Source organism: Gymnogyps californianus, chromosome 6 (assembly GCF_018139145.2).
Source record: "Gymnogyps californianus isolate 813 chromosome 6, ASM1813914v2, whole genome shotgun sequence".
Taxonomy (NCBI): Eukaryota; Metazoa; Chordata; class Aves; order Accipitriformes; family Cathartidae; genus Gymnogyps; species Gymnogyps californianus.
In genome coordinates this window covers 16,169,012-16,186,523 of record NC_059476.1, presented here as the reverse complement: position 1 = coordinate 16,186,523, position 17,512 = coordinate 16,169,012, and the positions used below count along the sequence as shown (strand labels likewise).

General features: G+C 49.0%; 1 protein-coding gene across 2 annotated transcripts in view; it reads left to right on the top strand.

Moving 5' to 3' along the window:
- The window catches only part of ARMH3 (armadillo like helical domain containing 3), a 133,934-nt gene extending 119,186 nt beyond the window's left edge, over window positions 1–14,748 (top strand). For both annotated transcript variants that reach the window (XM_050899031.1, XM_050899030.1), the window contains 2 exons: window positions 5,637–5,753; window positions 12,353–14,748. In XM_050899031.1, coding sequence (XP_050754988.1) covers window positions 5,637–5,753; window positions 12,353–12,445 — 210 coding nt within the window. In that variant the 3' untranslated portion in view covers window positions 12,446–14,748. The remainder of the gene's footprint in view (window positions 1–5,636; window positions 5,754–12,352) is intronic.
- Window positions 14,749–17,512: the final 2,764 nt, after the last annotated feature.

Here is a 17,512-nt window from a genome sequence, read left to right as displayed (position 1 = left end):
TTCTAATTATTTAGTTATGTGCTTTGTCTTTGGCGCTTCTGGGGATTAATTCCAGCAAAGACTCCAGCCTGCATCAGCAACTTTTAAGTTGCTCTATGAGAAGTGCGATGCCATTTGGAAAAAAAAAAAAAATCATTTTCCATATTAATTAGAAGATACTACTGTAAAATTTATGCCAATTATCTGGCACTTTATTATGGAGAGGCAATAGCCTCTTCGTAGTCCAGGTGGCAGCAGCCTTTTCATTACAATGAGAAATGTTGCTATTCAGTTGAATTCACTAGGAGAAACACTCAGGGACTATGAGTTGCTTGTGGAGATTAGTGAGGGAGAAAATGGGGAAGATTTGTACTAAACCTGGAGTAAACAAGCCACTTTGAGGACTCCAGTGTAAAATGCACATCAGGCTTCTACTAGAATAGGGAAACCCTAATGTCTCTTCATGTGGCCTCCATCCTCTGAGCTGAGGGGACAGACTGCTGGGTTTGCTCGTGGTATCTTGGGCTTTGTCTAGGTTTCGGAGATGGGACTGCAATAATTCCCTCTGTGGTACACAAGCAGTGACAGGGACTCCACCACCTCTGTAGAGGGGACAGAAGGCACGTTTGTCTGTCCCCGGCTGCCCTTGGCCCCCCTGCCATGTCCATGCAGTAGCACTGGTGAACAGACTGCTCCATCCTCCAGCATGGGACAGCTGGGACAGAAGCACCCAGCTTTTCTGTCCTGTGAGGGCTTGCTAGGCCTGATCTGGAGAGCCTCCCCCCATCCCAGCCTTGTGAGCTGCATGGAGTTGGTGTGGGGGGCAAATGCATTTTAACCTGGAGTTTGTTGAGGGCGGGGGGGGGATTGCCTTTTGCTTGATGTGAGATCATTCAGTCAGTTCTCTTCCAACTGCTTCTGTGCCGTGGTAGTTAATGACTGTCTTACGGGCATGGAGAGGCTTTAGCAAGGTGCTGGTGCTGCTGACTGATTGCATTCTTGTCCTTTCCTGCACTGATTAAAAAGACAGCGTAGAGACCTTGCTTTCTTCTTGCTTCTGTTTTTCCTTTATTTTTCTGTCATTACTCTGCGTGCTTCCCGGAACCTACCCACCACCAGGTCCTTTGCTGGGTGGTGTGAATTGGTGGCGCTCTCTAATTTTATGTTGTAGTAAGGCAGAGACTGCAGTTGTAGATGAGGAAAGATTCTGCAGGTTAAAAGTTACTAAGCAGTGAAGCGTACCGTGTCTGCCAGATAGATGGGCCCTTGTTCTCCATGTTGCCCGTTAGATTTCATTGCTGGTGCAGCTCCCTCTCTGGCTTTGCTGCTAATAGTAGCTGTGTTCTCCTGGGCAGGACAGGGATCGGAGGCTGCTGCATGTAATCCCCTTGTTTCCCCAGGACGGGCTCTTCCAGAAGGTCTGGGCTCTCCTGGGGGAGTGCAGCAAGTCGGCTCTTGTTGAGGATCAGTCAGAGGGAACAGCTCTGGTGCAGTAAGGAAGGAGCTTGTGTGCAGAGAGTGGTACAGCAAAACATGGTCTGTTTTGAATGTAGAAAATTTCGAGACAGGGGCAATTGGTTCTGGAGGAACTGGTTTCAGAGCTTGTGTCCACAAGAGTCCACTGACCCTTCAGAGGTTGTCCATCCAGTTTGCAAGGGAGCGGTAAGCTGGTGGATGCAGCAAAGTAAGGAGCCAAAAACTGTGAAATAATCTTGTGCCTCTGGGTGCAGCAGCATGGCACGGCATGAGTGGGATGCTGCAGAGAGCTGAGCCCCACGTCAGCCCCTCCATAGTAAGCCAGCCCCCCTGCTACCTGGAGGGGTGCCTCTACTCATGGATTGTTGGTGTTACTGGGGAAGGAGAGTTACGGGGCATGGACAGTTGTAGCTACAGGAGGAAGCTGAAATCTGAGTGCCACAGAAAGCACTTGCTGTTCAGAACAGCTCCTGAAAGGTTGGTTTGGGGACATGTATGCAGGGACCTGAATCACTAACGTTTCTCTGGAATTTCTGGAAAGCAGTCAGTGAGTGAGTGGTGGGGCAGGGGGTTAATTTGATGGCAAATTATCTTTACATTACAGTGATGCAGCTCCACTGACTTCTGGTTTGTTGCAGTGGAGTAAATGAGCGAATGTAGCCTCTAGGGCTGATACAGGTAACTGTAGGAAAGGAATGCAGCAGCCTTCGCTTTTCTTGTATTGACCATGTCTGAGTTGCTCACTTCTGTCATATTGCTTTTTTAAGACTCTGATCCCCCTACAAAAAGAGATTTAGGTTGTGATTCCTCTTCACTTAATTTTTTTTCACTGTAAAGATCCAGTAAAGCATTTTTTTTTTTTTTAAATAGTTTGCCCTGCATGTTTATCCTTGCAGTCTGAGGAGTGTCACATCTTATCTTCCCTGTTTCTCGCTGAGAAGCTCCTTGGAAATCATCTACAGTCCATTTTCTTCTATCCTTGCCTGACACTAGAAGTGGTGTTCTTCCAGCTGCTTGTGAGATTTTAAAAAACTGAATGACTATTTAAAATCCTTGTGGAAGAGTCCAGCTAAAAGTCCCTTCCTTTTTAAGTTACTCATACTTCACCATCTTGGAATTGATGTTTTCTAGTCTTCCGTAGAGACTTCTAGGAAGACCAGGTCGTCGGACGAGACCTTGAAGGAGAAATGCTTTAATCTTAAAATTAAATTCCTCTAGTTCTTTTGTATCTGACAGAAGGGTGCAGATAAAGATCTCGTGTGTTTAAGGCAAAAGGGCGTTCTTCCTGCAGTAGTTTTCCTGAGCAAAAGTGAAAGCAGCATGTAAGAACGCCGAAGGATGCTAACACACAGTCTTCTGTGATACAGAGGATGTGAGTTTTTGTCATCTGTGTAGAAAGCTGATGCCTTTCAAACCTTCATGTTAGATGCTCTTATACCTTCTGCTGCTCTTTAACCTCTCCTCTGTCTAGCAGCTGCATCTTAAAGAGCAGATGAAATAGTCTCAAGGATGGCAGGTCCTAATCTCAGTAACAGTTCCTATCCATTATAGGGTATGAAGTGAAATGATCTGTGAGTGGGTTTATCTCAGATCCCACGTAGCATTTTTTTCTCAGCAGCAGCAAGAAAGGGAAATTATCAGGCAGTGAGGAGAAGCTGTTTATTTTTAACTTACCCTTTCTTTTTAAGTTCTATTTCATAATTAAAGGAGATAAGGAGTGGAAGCTGATGAAAATACACAGCTAAAGGGATAAGCTGATCTCAAGTTCATTGCAGAGATTATGATAAGTAGTGGGTCACACAGTAGAGACTTTGGGCCTCTTGTTCCTTCCCTGTCCTCCTCCGAGAGTATCAAACTGAGTTCTTAGCTGCCTTTCAGAGGTGACACAGGAGGGCTGATTTAAAGGATACTGCTTACAGAGCTCGCTGCTGCCCTTGGGGTATACTACTCCTCACTGTGGTTTGAGGATGCCTCTGTTGAGTATCTGAAGAGATCTCTAGTCAGAGCTAGCAAGGAGGAATCCTGATTCTTCCTGGAGAAGCATGTACATCCATTGTCTGGGCACACCCGTATGGCACTATGCATGGCTGTGTGTACAGGGGAGTGAAGAGGAGCCCAAGGGAAGGTTCCTGGGGAGTGGGGTAGCCCTGGCTAAAATGCCTCCGCTCTGAGTTACTGCTGGAGAAGCCTGTTCTACTCCTCACCTTTCAAACAAGGTTTCTCCCCTGTAGTTTATTAATCTTTGTCAACTTGGCTTCCTCAGATTGACAGGAGGATAGCCGTCTGATTCATGCAAGCTGCTAGATTCTTTATTGCTCAGAAGAAGGTGCATTATACTATTACTCTCCATCCCTAGTGGATAGTTGCATCCCAGAGTAAATTATTCCTGTACCCAGGCGGCTTGCTTTCATCGTTGCTCTTGGCTCTGTGATACTTCTCGCAGCTTCTGCACACAGGAACAAGGAGGCCAGACTGAATTTGGAGATGGCTATCATTGCAGGGGGTTCTTCCTCTCTGCCAGTGGAGCTGACAAACAGCATTAGGAATTGAGTCCTGGAGGGGAGGCTGCATGCTCCTGCAGCAGCAGGACACTGACAGGCTGTTCTTAAATAACATTGCAAAATGCTGATTCCTACCTCTAGCTTGCCTCTGCAATGTTGGAGGACAGCTGAGCTGCAATGAGACTCTGCTGTGTGACCATCTCACCTGGGAACCACTTCTGGGACCCTTTTCTACCCCCAGTCCTCATTTGAATGATGCCTTGTGGCTTCTGCCACCTCAGGCCCTAGCCTGCTTCTAAGCGTTTGCATGAGTGTCTCTGTGTACCACTGCCACATGCAAAGTTTGGGGGAAACAAGCTTTTGAAGGAACCCTAAGCAAGTCTAGGTTTCCTAGAGTAAAGGATGTAAGGACACAATTCAGTCCTGTAAAGGGCAGGAGCTGCCAGCTACCTAAAAGGGCAATTGAAGGTAGTGTTTACATTGTTGGGAGGACAAGAGGAGAAGTAGTAGAGTTCCTTATTGTTCTGGTCACTGTTGTCTTAAATCCTCTGCAATGCTTTTCTTAGGATCTTTTCTGAGTTGTGATGCCTTGGGGCAGAGTCCTCCTCCTTTGCACCTTATACTAGGTAGTCCTCCTGGCTGGGGCTTTTCATGAGCAGAGAATACTGTAATGCAAACCTCAGATGTCGATATTCTGTTTAGCTCTCAGATCAAATGGTAACAGCCTAAGAAAGAAGTTAATGTGTTTAAGAGAATTGTTTCAGGCATATGTTTTGCCCAGGAGTGCTGAGCTATATGGTTCCTGGTTGGAAGATTATCGTTACTTACCATCTCACAAATGCTTTGAGGAGTGTGTTTGTCCATGCGATGCTTTGAAGCTAAAAAGCATTATGAGAGTCCCTCTTGGTGTTCCCTAGTTTGGAAAATGAATAGTTCAATAGGACAGAGATGTGTAACTATGAATTTGCAAGTATAGCCCAGTGCTGGGAGCAGAGTAAGGCAGTAATATAAGCTGGAGCGCTTTGGTTGCAGTGAAGGCAGATAATAAAATATCTCCTGGGCAGGAAGACCTGGATTCGTGTCTCCATCTGTTTCCAAAACCAGAGTCTGTACCAGGGTTGGTCTTCTCTTAGTGCCTGTCAGAAGCCTATTCCTATCAGGAGAGAACTGCAGTGCTCTGTATGGAAGCTGACCTAAGCAGCTGTAGAAGCTGGCGGTTTAGCAGATTGTGAATGATGATTAGCAAGCCAGGAAGGAGGTGTGCTGGCAAAACTAGCATTGGAAGGACCATGGGGTCAGGCAAACCTGTGTTTGCATAGTGCCTACTGTGTTACGTTTGGGTGTACACATGGTAATTAGCTGCTTAATTTAATGAGATCATGTCTACTTCTCCTGGTGACATAATAGTATTTGGAAAACTGCTGTGGTCATAGATATAGGCTCATCCACCGTTCTCATGAATGGAGAAATTCTGTAAATTTGAGGGCTGTTCCTTACTGGCATTAGGAAGACTTTAGTCCCCACCTTGGTGGTGTTAGTCATGAGCCAAATATTGGCTGTTAAAGCCATGTATGTTGCAAAAACAGGTGCCAGAGCTGTGATCTACCTCAGCCTTGCTCCTCCTATGCTGAGGCGTCTGTGGATGCTGACTCCTCTGCTGTATTTGGCTGTCTCTGGCAGGTTTTGGAAGTGGTACGGTCCAACTACGACACGCTGACCCTGAAACTGCAGGACGGACTGGACCAGTATGAGCGCTACTCAGAGCAGCATAAAGAGGCTGCCTTCTTCAAAGAGCTGGTAAGCTGCCTTGATTCTGCAGAATCAACAGCCCTTTTCCAAAGCCTTTGCTTACGGCCAGGGCAGTGGCATTTGGGGTGTAGCTGAGCAGCCCTGTTACTTCACTGGGCTGCCTCCAAAGACAGGGCAGGAATAGGATCTGAACAGGCAGTGCATGTCTCAACAGATCTGAAAGCTCCCTGAAGCTCCCTGCCCTGCAATACATGGCTGGGGAGGAACCACCAGACTGCTCAGGCCAGCAACCGGTTAGTCAGTCTCTGTCCCTTCTGCCATGGGGATCCACTGTGCTTTGTGGTGGTTAATTTGCATGGCGGAGAAGCTGACTGCTCCCACCTTGGGTTTATCACACAGAGCAACTTAGCCTTTTTGCTGTAGTTAAGGGGACCACAAAGTGTGGGACTGAGCAGAATATGTGATGCTGGTGAAACACGTGTCTGCTCCTTGCTTTCCTCCATCACTCACAAAATAGAGTTCCCAAGCAAAGAAAGCAAAGGCAAATGCTTTCTAGGCGAATGCCTAGAAATGTCTCCTTCTGCCAGAGGAGAAGACTAATGGTAGGAAGCCCCACAAAAATAATATAGCAAAGACAAAACTGAGTCCAAATAATTTGGGTTGGTGGTTACATTCTTCAGCAAGCCAGCTTGCTCACCCTGCTCCAGAGAGCCCTGATGCAACATTTTCTTGTCCAACAGCCGCATCACCAGGGAGGCAGTGTTTTTGTAGTGGCTGGTATCTGAGGGGAACCTGTTTTTCCTCACTTTTGAATCATTACAGCTTCAGCGAAGGGAGAGATCTCTAACTCTGGCAGCTTTCTCCACCAGTTAGAGAGCTGATTCTCTCTCCCAGCTCTGTCCTTGGTGATTGATGAGTAATTGATGCCTGCCCACTCCATCACGAGTCTGCATGAGTTTGGGCATGTTATGCCTCCCTCTGTCTACTCTGCTCCAGAGCAAGCATGCCTGAATTGGTTTTGCTTCCTTCTGCAGAATGCTTTTTAACGTTGTTTGGTCATTCCAGCACTGCCATTGGGTAGTGTATGGGCAAAAACACTTGCAGTCACTTTTATGCCATTTTTCTGTGCTCTTTTGTGCCTGTTTTTGTCTCTCTGGCCTGCTGTTTGATACCATATTTGGAATACATGCAAAGAAGTTTGGCCATAGCCTTCCTGTGACACGGGCTTCTCCTATTACTGTACGCTGGAAATAAGATGCATTCATGTTTCTGTTGTCATGTGTTCTGTCCCGAGGGCTCCTGCCCACCTCAGCCAGCATCTCCTTCCCCAGCCTCTTGGCCACATGACTGCTCTGCTTCCTGCATGCCCCACTTTCCACTTGGCCTGGCAGAAGCTCAGGCTGATCATGCCAATTGATTAAAATGACATTCTCAGTCCTAAGATCATCACAGCTACAAAACACTTCAGCTAAAATTATTTTCTTCCCAGCCTGATTTTTTTTTTTTCCCAAATCCCAATTTTGTATCGTTTAAGAATCTGTTTAGCATAACCAGTCCCTCCTCAACTCCCTTCTGAAAATTGCCCACCCAGGTGCCCCTGGGACCCTCTCCTCAAGAGCATATGAAAGCCTGAATAATTACTGTCTAAATGTGCTGATTTGACCCAGTTGTGAATCTGTTTAATCCACATTTCTCTAGATGCCCTGAGAATTGGGACCCTATTAAATGTTCTTTACTCACAGCTACAGAAAATCCCCTGCATTCCATTAAGCCGTTCCCTCAACACAGCAGGAAATCAACCTGATATGTTATGATTTGTCTTCAGCAAACCCAGCTGGCCTCCCATCCTCCACAGTGTTTTTTCCTCTATGTGCGCAGTAACTGATGGCTTTATTAATTGTTCGAACAACTCATCAAAAAGGCCCTAGTCTGCCCTGACCTCCCTATATCCTCTTCAAACCAGGTACTTGGCTTCCTTTTTGTGAGGCTTCTGAGTCTTTACTTCGGCTCCCGTTGCTGGTCTGATGTTGGATAATATCCCCCTACCCAACACATTGTGTTTAACTGCTGAGGTTTGCAGGATTTCATGGAAGGGGCAGAGTGAAGTTGCTGCAATTTTCTTCGTGGGCTCTGCCAAAGGAGCAGGGCTGGTGATGTACTACAGGTTTCCAGTATGGTTTCCAAACTCATGCTGGTCCCATCAGGTCTTCCTGAACAGGATCTGTTTGCAAATAATTCTTTCCAGATTCTGCCTGGCTTTCTTACCTCTATCTGTGTGATTGCATTAAAGCAAATCCTTCTTGGTGGGGAATGACACGCAGGAGCCATTTTCCTTTTTGTCTGCCTTTTCATCTCTCTGTGCTCCCATTAAGTGGGTGAGCAGAAACTTCCCCAAGCCATTCTCTTGGCTCCTTTATGCTTAGAAATCTTGTTCTCACTCCTTTGACGTGCTTTGCTAATGCACTGCTTCACTGGCTTTGCCTCAGTGCTGCTCTTTCTTGCTAATCCCAAAGAAAAATCTGCTTTCTTCTCCCATTCCCTTTTCAAAGAAGCTTTCAAAGGCCTGCAATACTGCAGCCACATTGTGGTGGAAGGTGATGTGCAGAGTGTTTTATCAACTGGGTTTTCTGGCCTGTTGTGCTGCCTTTGAGGGGCTAAAGGAAGGAAGTTAGGAAGTTTTCTAACACTTTTTATTTCTTTTCCTTTGAACCATCAGGGATGTCATTTGAGGTCTGTGCTGCTTTAATAGAATGAATGGTTTGGATGTGAGCTTTTGGACCCTTGCATTGCAGCTGGAGGAACGTGTGGAAAGAGATTCAGCATCTTTCCAAAACATTCACTGTCTTTGCAGTTGGATAGGTTTCAGCAGAGTCTCAAAATAGTCTGATTAGGGATTGATTTCTGCAGGGGAAATTAGACTAATTTGACTTTTAATTAGATGTAGTAGTCAGTGTAAACCTTCCTCCCATTGTACAAATTTCTTAAGAGCTGCTTGTTGATTGGAAACAGGTTTAATTGATGGGACTTGCTGTGAAATACGAGTGTCTGTACAGTGTTGCACACGTCCCGCTGTAATGACACAAAACTAGAACTGAATAATGTTTTCCTCACATGGTTAATGCCACTGCTTCATCCATTCTTTCATTTGCTCATTGTTCTCCAGGTGATGTCAGCATTTCATGCATTTCTCGTTTCTTCAAAGTCTGTGGGTTAAATGTGATCCAAGCTTCTAATAGGAAGAAAACAATTTTAAAAGCCCTTCTGGCCCTAGTGTGCTCCAGCATGCTCCATACAGCAGCAAGAGAGGACACGTGCTCTGCTTTTACTTCCTTGCAGAATGAATGTTATAGCTCTGAGCTTACTTTCTGAGGCTGGTTTTGGCCCCTTATATAAGGCACTTGAGAGAGTTCTGGTAGCTTCCAGGTTGGCAGCCAGGCCTGGGCTGCCTGCTACACCATGATAGCTACGAGGAGTCCTGGGGTGTAGCCTTGTGGATGGAGCAGCTCAGCCAAACTGCAGGAAGCTCCTAAAGTTTATCCTTGTGCCGTGTTTTAACCCCAGCCGGCAACTAAGCACCATGCAGCCGCTCGCTCACTCCCCCCACCCAGTGGGATGGGGGAGAGAATTGGGGAAAAAAAAAAAAAACCAACCCAAAAAACTCATGGGTTGAAATAACGACAATTTAATAGGACAGAAAGGAAGGAAAATAATAATAATGATGATGATAATAATGATAAAATGACAATAATAATACTAAAAGAATTAGAATATACAAAACAAGTGATGCACAATGCAATTGCTCACCATTTGCCCACCGATGCCCAGTTAGTTCCCGAGCAGCAATCCGCCCCTCCTGGCCAACTCCCCCCAGTTTATATACTGGGCATGACATCATATGGCATGGAATATCCCTTTGGCCAGTGTGGGTCAGCTGTCCTGGCGGTGTCCCCTCCCAGCTTCTTGTGCCCCTCCAGCCTTCTTGCTGGCTGGGCATGGGAAGCTGAAAAATCCTTGACTTAGCATAAACCCTACTTAGCAGCAACTAACAACATCAGTGTGTTATCAACATCATTTTCCTACTAAATCTGAACCACTGCACTATACCAGCTACTAGGAAGAAAATTAACTCTATCCCAGCCGAAACCAGGACACCTTGTTAGAGGCTGACACCTCCCTGTGTCACTGTCCAACCCCAAAAGGGAGCTGAGCTCTGGCTCCCTGTGCTGAGCCCTGGTGCTGGAGATAGATAACTCTAATTTGAGCTATTCTTACCTTTCGAACTGGTTGGCTCGGAGCTGCCTGCTTTCTCACAGCAGAAGAAATGCTGGGCAGAGATTTGTAGAAACGTCAGAGTCATCTTGTGTGTTGTTATCATGCCCACTCCTCTCCCCAACTTGTGTTAAAGCAGATCTAAGTCCATCTAGACCGCTCTTGACCAAAATTTGTGTCTAAGCTCCTCTTGAAACCTGAAGCTGTCTTTAAGTAAAAACAGCTCCACACTGGCCCCAGGTGATCTACTCCACTGCTTCACAAGCCATACGTTTAAAAGTATTTCCTCTTTTCCAGTGTAAATCTTCTTTGTCTTAAATTAAGCTGAGTATTTCTTGGCCCATCCCTGGGGAGCCAGAGAAATATTACTCACTGTTCTCTTTCTGACCTCATTTTACATGTTGGAGAGTGTTTGCTCTATTCCTCCTAAACCTTTGCAAACTAAACAGGCTTAATTTCTTGTGCTCTACCCCATAGCTACAACTTCTGCTAAGCTCTGTGTTCTCATCATGTGCCACTCCAGCCTCCCTTTCTGGGCTTGTAGAGACTGCTGCCGCATCCTTCTTGGAGACCTTGATGTGTATACAAGTTGGTCATCTTCTACTGCTGGTGCCTGGCCCCTGGCAGCAGTTCCTGAGGCCAGGAGCTCATTTCTGCTTGTTCTTTCTGTTGCTGGGACCCGTAGAAATGCTTCTAGTCAGAATAAGGATGCTGGCTTACACTACGTGTAGCATCTGCTCCTTTTCTGCGGGCAGTCACATTCCCCAGGGCAGAGGACTCTCCACATCTGTTTAGCCATGTTGTTCCCCTCTTGTCAGTTCTGACTGGATCACTGAGGTGGGGAGCACTCGGTAGGACTGGGACCAAATCCTGTCAGTGGGGCTCCTGTCTTCTGGCAGGGAGACAGCCCAGTGCAAACCAGTGTTCTGGAGACCACTTGCAGTGGCGTTTGACATTGGCTATAACCTGTGGTTATCTTACAAGACATGATCCCAAACTATTTCAGTACGGAGTAAGTCAAAAGACACCCAGAGAAGAGAGGTCAGGGGGTGCTCCAAGGGAACGAAGACATATGGGGTCTCTGCCAAGCATCCTGATGAAGGAGAGTTTGTGGTTTCTGCAGACACCATAAAAGTTAAATATTCTGTCTTTAAGTGCAGACATCTTTGCTAGCTTGCTTGGGTTGTTAGGGTCTGTGCAATGGGGCTCACTGGGGTTCATTTCACAGCTTTCCCTGTTAACCTTCCATGTTTGGATTTGCTTCTCACTCTTACACATTCTGCCTTTTTGGGAGCTTTCTGCCCTTCCCCTCTTTTTTTCTCACCAGGGCAGCAGGCAGGACCCTCAGCAGTATAAACACTGCTAGCTTGCTCTTCCAGCCCCCAGCGTTGGATCATTCTGCTTCTATATAATTCATCCCCCAGTGCTTTTAAAAAACACAAAGCGCTAACCAGGTCAGCAACAACCTTATTATCACAGGCTCCAAGTCTCTGGGAACTGTAATCCCGTTGTTTGGATGAGCTTGTGTCAGTTTTGCTTTCTGTCACTGCTGCACAGTCGCTGACACAGAGGATGTTTGACTTTGTTTTCTGGTTGCTGAGTGCAGCTGAGACTGAGCCCAGTCTGGGGCCTGCGTGTTTGGCCAACGAGTCTGCAGGCATGAAGAGGGAAGGGGAGCTGCTGCGCAACAGGGCTGCCCAGCTCTTCTTCGCAGACTCTGCGGGTGACCAGAAGTCCAGGCATCGTTAAGGGGTAAAGGTGTCTCTTCTTCAGACGCAGCTAGTGAGCCAGCTTCAAGTGTAAGGCACTCAGCACAGAATACACACAGCTGGCTCTGAACCCATGGTTTTCTGCCAGCTTGGGTGATAATTTATGTTTACAGCACAGTAGCATGGCCTCTGTCCTTTCCTTGACTCTGTTATCTTTGGCTCTGCATGTTCTGGAGCAGGACAGAGGCCATGGCACTGCATTCATCCAGGAGAATGCTGGCTGGCACTCCAGTGGGCACTGGTAGAAAATGCTCTTCTCGCTGCAACCTGGAAGTGCTTGCTTTCCCATCACTTTACCCCAGAACAGGAAACACATGCTCATGCATCCAAACAGAGCATCCTCTCCCATCCCTGTCTCATTTGAAATTTGCTGTCCTTACTGGGATGTCACTATAGACTTTCCTGTTATTCCAGGAAGCAGCTAATCCTCAGGGTTTCTTGCTAAGCTGGAGTCTCAGTGAGAGCTGGCTGCAGCAAGTTCTCTGGGGCTATAACAGCATGCAAAACGGTTTCATGCTGAACCTGGAGGTCAGCAGCGTCAAAGCTGCCATGCTCATGGGGAGCCGGGAAGAGTACCTTGGTTAAAACATCTTGTTTTGTCTCTGTCAGGTTCGGTCCATCAGCATCAATGTGAGGAAGAACCTCGCTTTCAACACGCTGAGCCAGGAACTGCTGCTGAAGGAATTCTCTACGATCTCTTGAAGCGGGGACGCTGCCACTGCGCAGGGCTGACCAGAGATGGGCCTGTCTGGGCAGGGGCACTACAGATCTGCAGCCGGTCGCCCCTTGCCTTCCGCCTGCAGAAGGGACTGCATTTCTTTTAGGGGAGAGCCTTGCTGCTGTGTGTTTGATCCCAAAGGCATGTGTTTCAACAGGACTGGGGCTGAGGAGAGGTGATCGGCATGTTGAGGAGGAGGAGGAAGCAATTTTGTAAGGTGCCATGGGGGTGGGCAGCCGTTCTGTGACGTAGCAATAGGAGATTCCCTCTGCAGCCTCAGGGAAGATGCACTGGAAACCTTTGTAGCAGAGCTGGGGAGAGCTCACAACCGAAATAATAAAACCAGTCCAGCTGTGCGAGACAGTTCTGGGTTGAGATCGCTCGCCAGCTCTACTGGGAAAGCTCTCTGATCCCAGGTGAGGGCTGTTCTTTTCTGTCAGCCTGGATCAACCTGCCCTCCTGCAATGTAGGTCAAATCCACCGCCATCCCATTGGGAATGGCTTTGGGGTATAAAACAGTTTCCCCAAGGAGCAGGCCCTGCTCACTGCTGGCTCCTGCTGTCAGAAGGTGTCACTTGAACCAAGCCATCAGATTACTGGAGAAGGAGAAATTTTGCCTCCAAGGCTGTTGGCTTACAGGGTCCAGTCTGCGCCAGTATGCAAGAATATGGGTCATCAAATGGAGCACTTTGTAACTGGAGACCAGCTCTGCTTGGGGTCACTGTTGCTTCCAGTAGCCCAGCTCATCTCTGCTGTTTCTAAGGTTGAGGGGCATTTTTAGATATTCCATTTTCATGGGGCAGAGGACAGGCTGACTCCCTCTCCCCACTCCCCTTATTGCCCATCAGAGACTGCATTGCGACAATCCTCCTCTTCCTCACAGGAACGTCTGCCTTGCACATGTTTGCAAGTGCCTGGTGACCTTCATGAACTAAGAAGTCCCTGGTTTTTCCCTTGTGTGTAGCACGCAATTAAAATGCAGCTGGAGAAGTAGTTACTTCACGTTCTCGCTTGCCCTCCCATCTTCACCAAGCGACTTGCAGCAACAGTCTGGTGAGAACTTCCTAAGGAAGAGCTCCGGGATGGTGCTCTGGGGCACAGGCAGACCTTTCTGCTCCAGAGCCAATGTTTCAGAGGTGCCCAGGTCCGGCGGAGCCTGTTCCGAGTGCTGTGTCAGGCTGGCAACTCAGGAATACGCAGCATAAACACCCGTTCCCTGCTTGTGCATTTTCAGCTCCCAGCAGTGATGTTAGGATCTGGCCTGACTTGGTGGACTGAAGCAGAGAAGTTATTTACATCCCAGACCCACTTTTTTTTTTCCTAGAAAACAATTTAAAAAAAAAAAAAAGTGCCTAGTCCCACTCTTAGCCTTGTAGGTTAGTGTGAGTGATATGAATGTCATGCTCATTTACTACCATTTTTAGGCAAGGCTTATTCATGCTAATGTGTTAATTGTGTTAATGTTTCATCTTTACCTGCCATGAGCACAGGAAACTGAAAGCTGTGTCCTTGGCCACCCACTGGGCACAGCACCCGATGAAGACCGTATGTTTTCCTTGGGAGCACCGACTTCTCCCAACAGAAGATGCTTTGCCTCAGCAGGGAATTGTCTGGCTTTTGTCAGCTAAGCCAGACACTTACTTGCTTTCCTGCCATGCAAGTGTGTGGAAATGTATACATGTCAGAGGGATGGTGCTTGGGAGAGCAAGCAGGCTCCATACAATCGCTCTGCTTGAGAACAGGCTAGGACATGTAGAAGGAGGCAGCTTCTCCAGTGGCAAATGAGTAAAAATCCATCACATGTCACTGTTGTCTGTATGTGTGGGGAGCTCTTGCTAGACGATCTCACCTCTGAGGCTGGGAGTTTCTTCTAAAGGGGCCTTGAGTTGCTTCCTTGAGGTGCAGCCCCAGCATTGCTGCCGTTGGAGCATTGAGTCACCCAGCTGTCCGCATGCCTCCTTTTCTCTGATCCCACTTAGGCTGAGACTAGACAGATAGGTGAGAGAGTTGGGGATGAGTCTGCCTCTGCCTCAGCAACCTCTGGGATTTTCAGCTTTTCACTCTGGGCTCAGCTATAGAAGGTCTCATCTCCCCCAGGACACTCCCTTGCTGGGATGAACTGAGAAGCCCAGGCTGTGACTGGGAGCAGCTCCTGAGGTCAGCCCTCGTCCAAGGCTGAGCTGGGGAAGAGTGTGACACACGTCCTCTTGTCATGCTGTCACCGAACCAAGCACTGTAAATGGATGTACATACAAACCTAGAGCTCAATAAATAGCAGAGCCCTGCCTGTCCAGAGTGTGCAGTGTTTGTGCTTCACAGAGGGGAGAGTGGGGTTGTTACGGGGGTGGCCCTGTCACCATTTGGTGGCATGCTGGCTGCAGCAGGGCAGTCGCTTGCCCTTGGGCTCTTCCTGCCTGTGCAGAGGGAGGTTGTGGTGCTGCTCAGCGATGCCTTCTCCTTGGTCCAGGCTGCAGGTACCAGCCAGTAGTCAGCAGCCCTCCGCCTCTTCCGTGCCCGTGGGGCTGCCAGTAAGGAAAACACGAGCAAGGCTGAGAGCCCGTGAGCGAGAGATGCAGAGATCTACCTGTGCACGGTATGACACACTCTCTGCTGCTGGTGTCAGCAAACTCCTGCTCACGGATTCTCCTGCAGATTTGCCTGTTTTGTCAAACACCCTACTACTACTTGTGTTTTGAGGCCAGCTTGAACTGAGCAGAAAGTCATTTAACATTAAGCCTCAGGACATGGCTGATGGCCCCAAACATGCCCGTATCTGATCTGAGCAGTTGAGTGTATTTTATTATATCTAATTCATAACCCAGTCTATTATTGGAAGAGCTGTTTTTGAGGCTTGGGGAGTGTGGGGAGAAATCAGATTGCTGCCTTTAAATTAGGCAGCCGCTGCAGGGAGAGAAATATTTTACAAAATAATGACCAAATTCTGGAGGAGAAAAATTGAGTTTGAGCTAAACTTTGGAGGGAGTTATTAAAAATTGATTTGTAAGTGCCACTGTGATTTTTGGTGTCGTCTCTTCCTCCTCTTACAGGTCCCATTTTTCATGCAGACTCGACAGAGAGGCAGCTCGTCAAGAGCTGAGTCTCCCCTGCCCGGGCTGCGGGTCGTCAGAGGAGGCACCATGCCTTGGGCACAGGGTACCGATGGGAGGCTGGTGGGGGGAGTCAGCTGCGTGTGATGGTTTGGCTGCTCCTCAGGGTTGTCAGGAGCAGGTAGTACCAGACCCCTGAGTCTCATGTACAGCGGCCAGAGAGTAGGGTGCACCTTCACCCACCTGCTCTCTTTGGTTTGCAAGCCTCTTCGTCCTCTTCCTTGTCATGGCTGTTAGCTGCTGTGATCCCATCCGCATGGCACGGGGGCCGTATCTCTGTAGGACTGAGCTGCCCTCCGCGTGGGCATGCCCTGGTGCCCGTTGGGGCGCTTTTCTCTCCCTGCCTGAAGAATTGCACGCTCTTCCCCTGCTCTGGGGTCCTGCCAGGCTGTTGCCTGGTGGGTATCGGGAGGAGAAGCTTGCTGTCGTGGCAAGAGCTATCTCCTAGACAGCGCTTGCAGAGGGTATCAGCCCTGGTGTGCTCCGTCTGCCTCCCCACGCTCCCCTCCTGGGGTGGAGCCGCTATCCTTCCCAGCTCCCGGCCTGGCACACGGCGGGCAGAGGGAGATGCCGTTACCCCTGCCAAGTCATGGCAGCCGTCGTGTGTGTTGGGGCTGGTGCGCGGCCAGCAGTCTGCCGTAGGTTTTACAGCTGGCTCTTGGCACTCACAAGCAGCTCTCGGTGTCAGCACCGATGCCTTGTGGATGTTTATTCTCATCTCCTGTTTTCTGGGCTCTCTTTTCTTGTTTGGTACTTGTTGGGATGAGCAAGGTCGTGCTGGCTGGAAGTTTGTCCCTCTGGAGGGGATGGGGTTTTTTTGGCAGATGAGCCGTTGCAATAACCTGAAAGGAAAGGGGTAAAGCCCAGCTTTGGGAGCTGCAGGCATCCAAAGGGTCAGGATAAGATGGGCTTTTCCCCTAGTGGAAACTAATTAATGCCTTTGCTGATGCTGTCAGGGGGAGGGCAGACAGAAAAGTAAATGATGAATGAAAGTCTGGGCCAGGAGGCTGGAGAAGGGCTGTTGCAAGGCCTGTGGGACCTGACCTTCCCTGGGGCTGCTGGGAGTCCTTCGTGCTGGTGAGAGCCCTGGTTCTCCCCACTGCACCACAGTATGGGTGAGCTCAGGGGGATGCTGGACAAGCACAGGGGTGACCCCAAGTAAATGGGACAGGCAGCACCCTTGGGGGAGCATCGCTGGATGCTTGCCTTACTCCCGTTGTCCTTTTAAAGCATCTTTAGACCACCCATGGCAGGTGCTCAGAGGTGCAGACCTCAGATCTGATCCGGAGTGGCTGTCACCTCAGGGTTGTGACTGACTGCAAAGGGAGATGCTCAGGACAGGGCTCCCCCCAGCCTCTGCCCTACAGCTGCCCGCACGTTACGCAGGGCCAGCAGCTTGTGCACAGACGAGCCCGTGCCTCTCCTTGCCAGGACAGGGCTCCCCTGCAGCCCCCATCATCTCAGCGTGTTCCAGAGGGCCGGGACAAGCGTAGGGTCCTGGCCCCTGCAGGAGCAGCCGCTGCGGCTCCACGCCGTGCTCCCCTCTCCCCGCTCAGCGGCTGCTGGAGCGCGGGCCGGGCCATGCTCCGCAGCCTCTGCTCTCCCGTGCTGTCCCTCCAGGGCTAATTGAATCACGTGGCTGGAAATTGAATCCAATTGAATAGATTAAATGAGCCAGGCTTGCCGCTCGCTGCAACGCAGCTCAGAGCCTTGCCAGGCTGCTGCCGGAGGCTGGGAGCTCCCGGGAGTCCCGTGGGGGCACGAAGGGGCTGAGGAGGCTGCAGGGAGATGGACACCCACTGGGCTGGGCTGGTTCTCCAGCTCTGCTTTGACAGATGAACCCTCAACGATTTCTCGGTGATGTGCAGCCTGGCTGCGTCCCAGGGCCCACAGGTCACTCTGCTACAGGCATGCACAGGTTGGGTTTTGCTCGTTTCCTCTCTG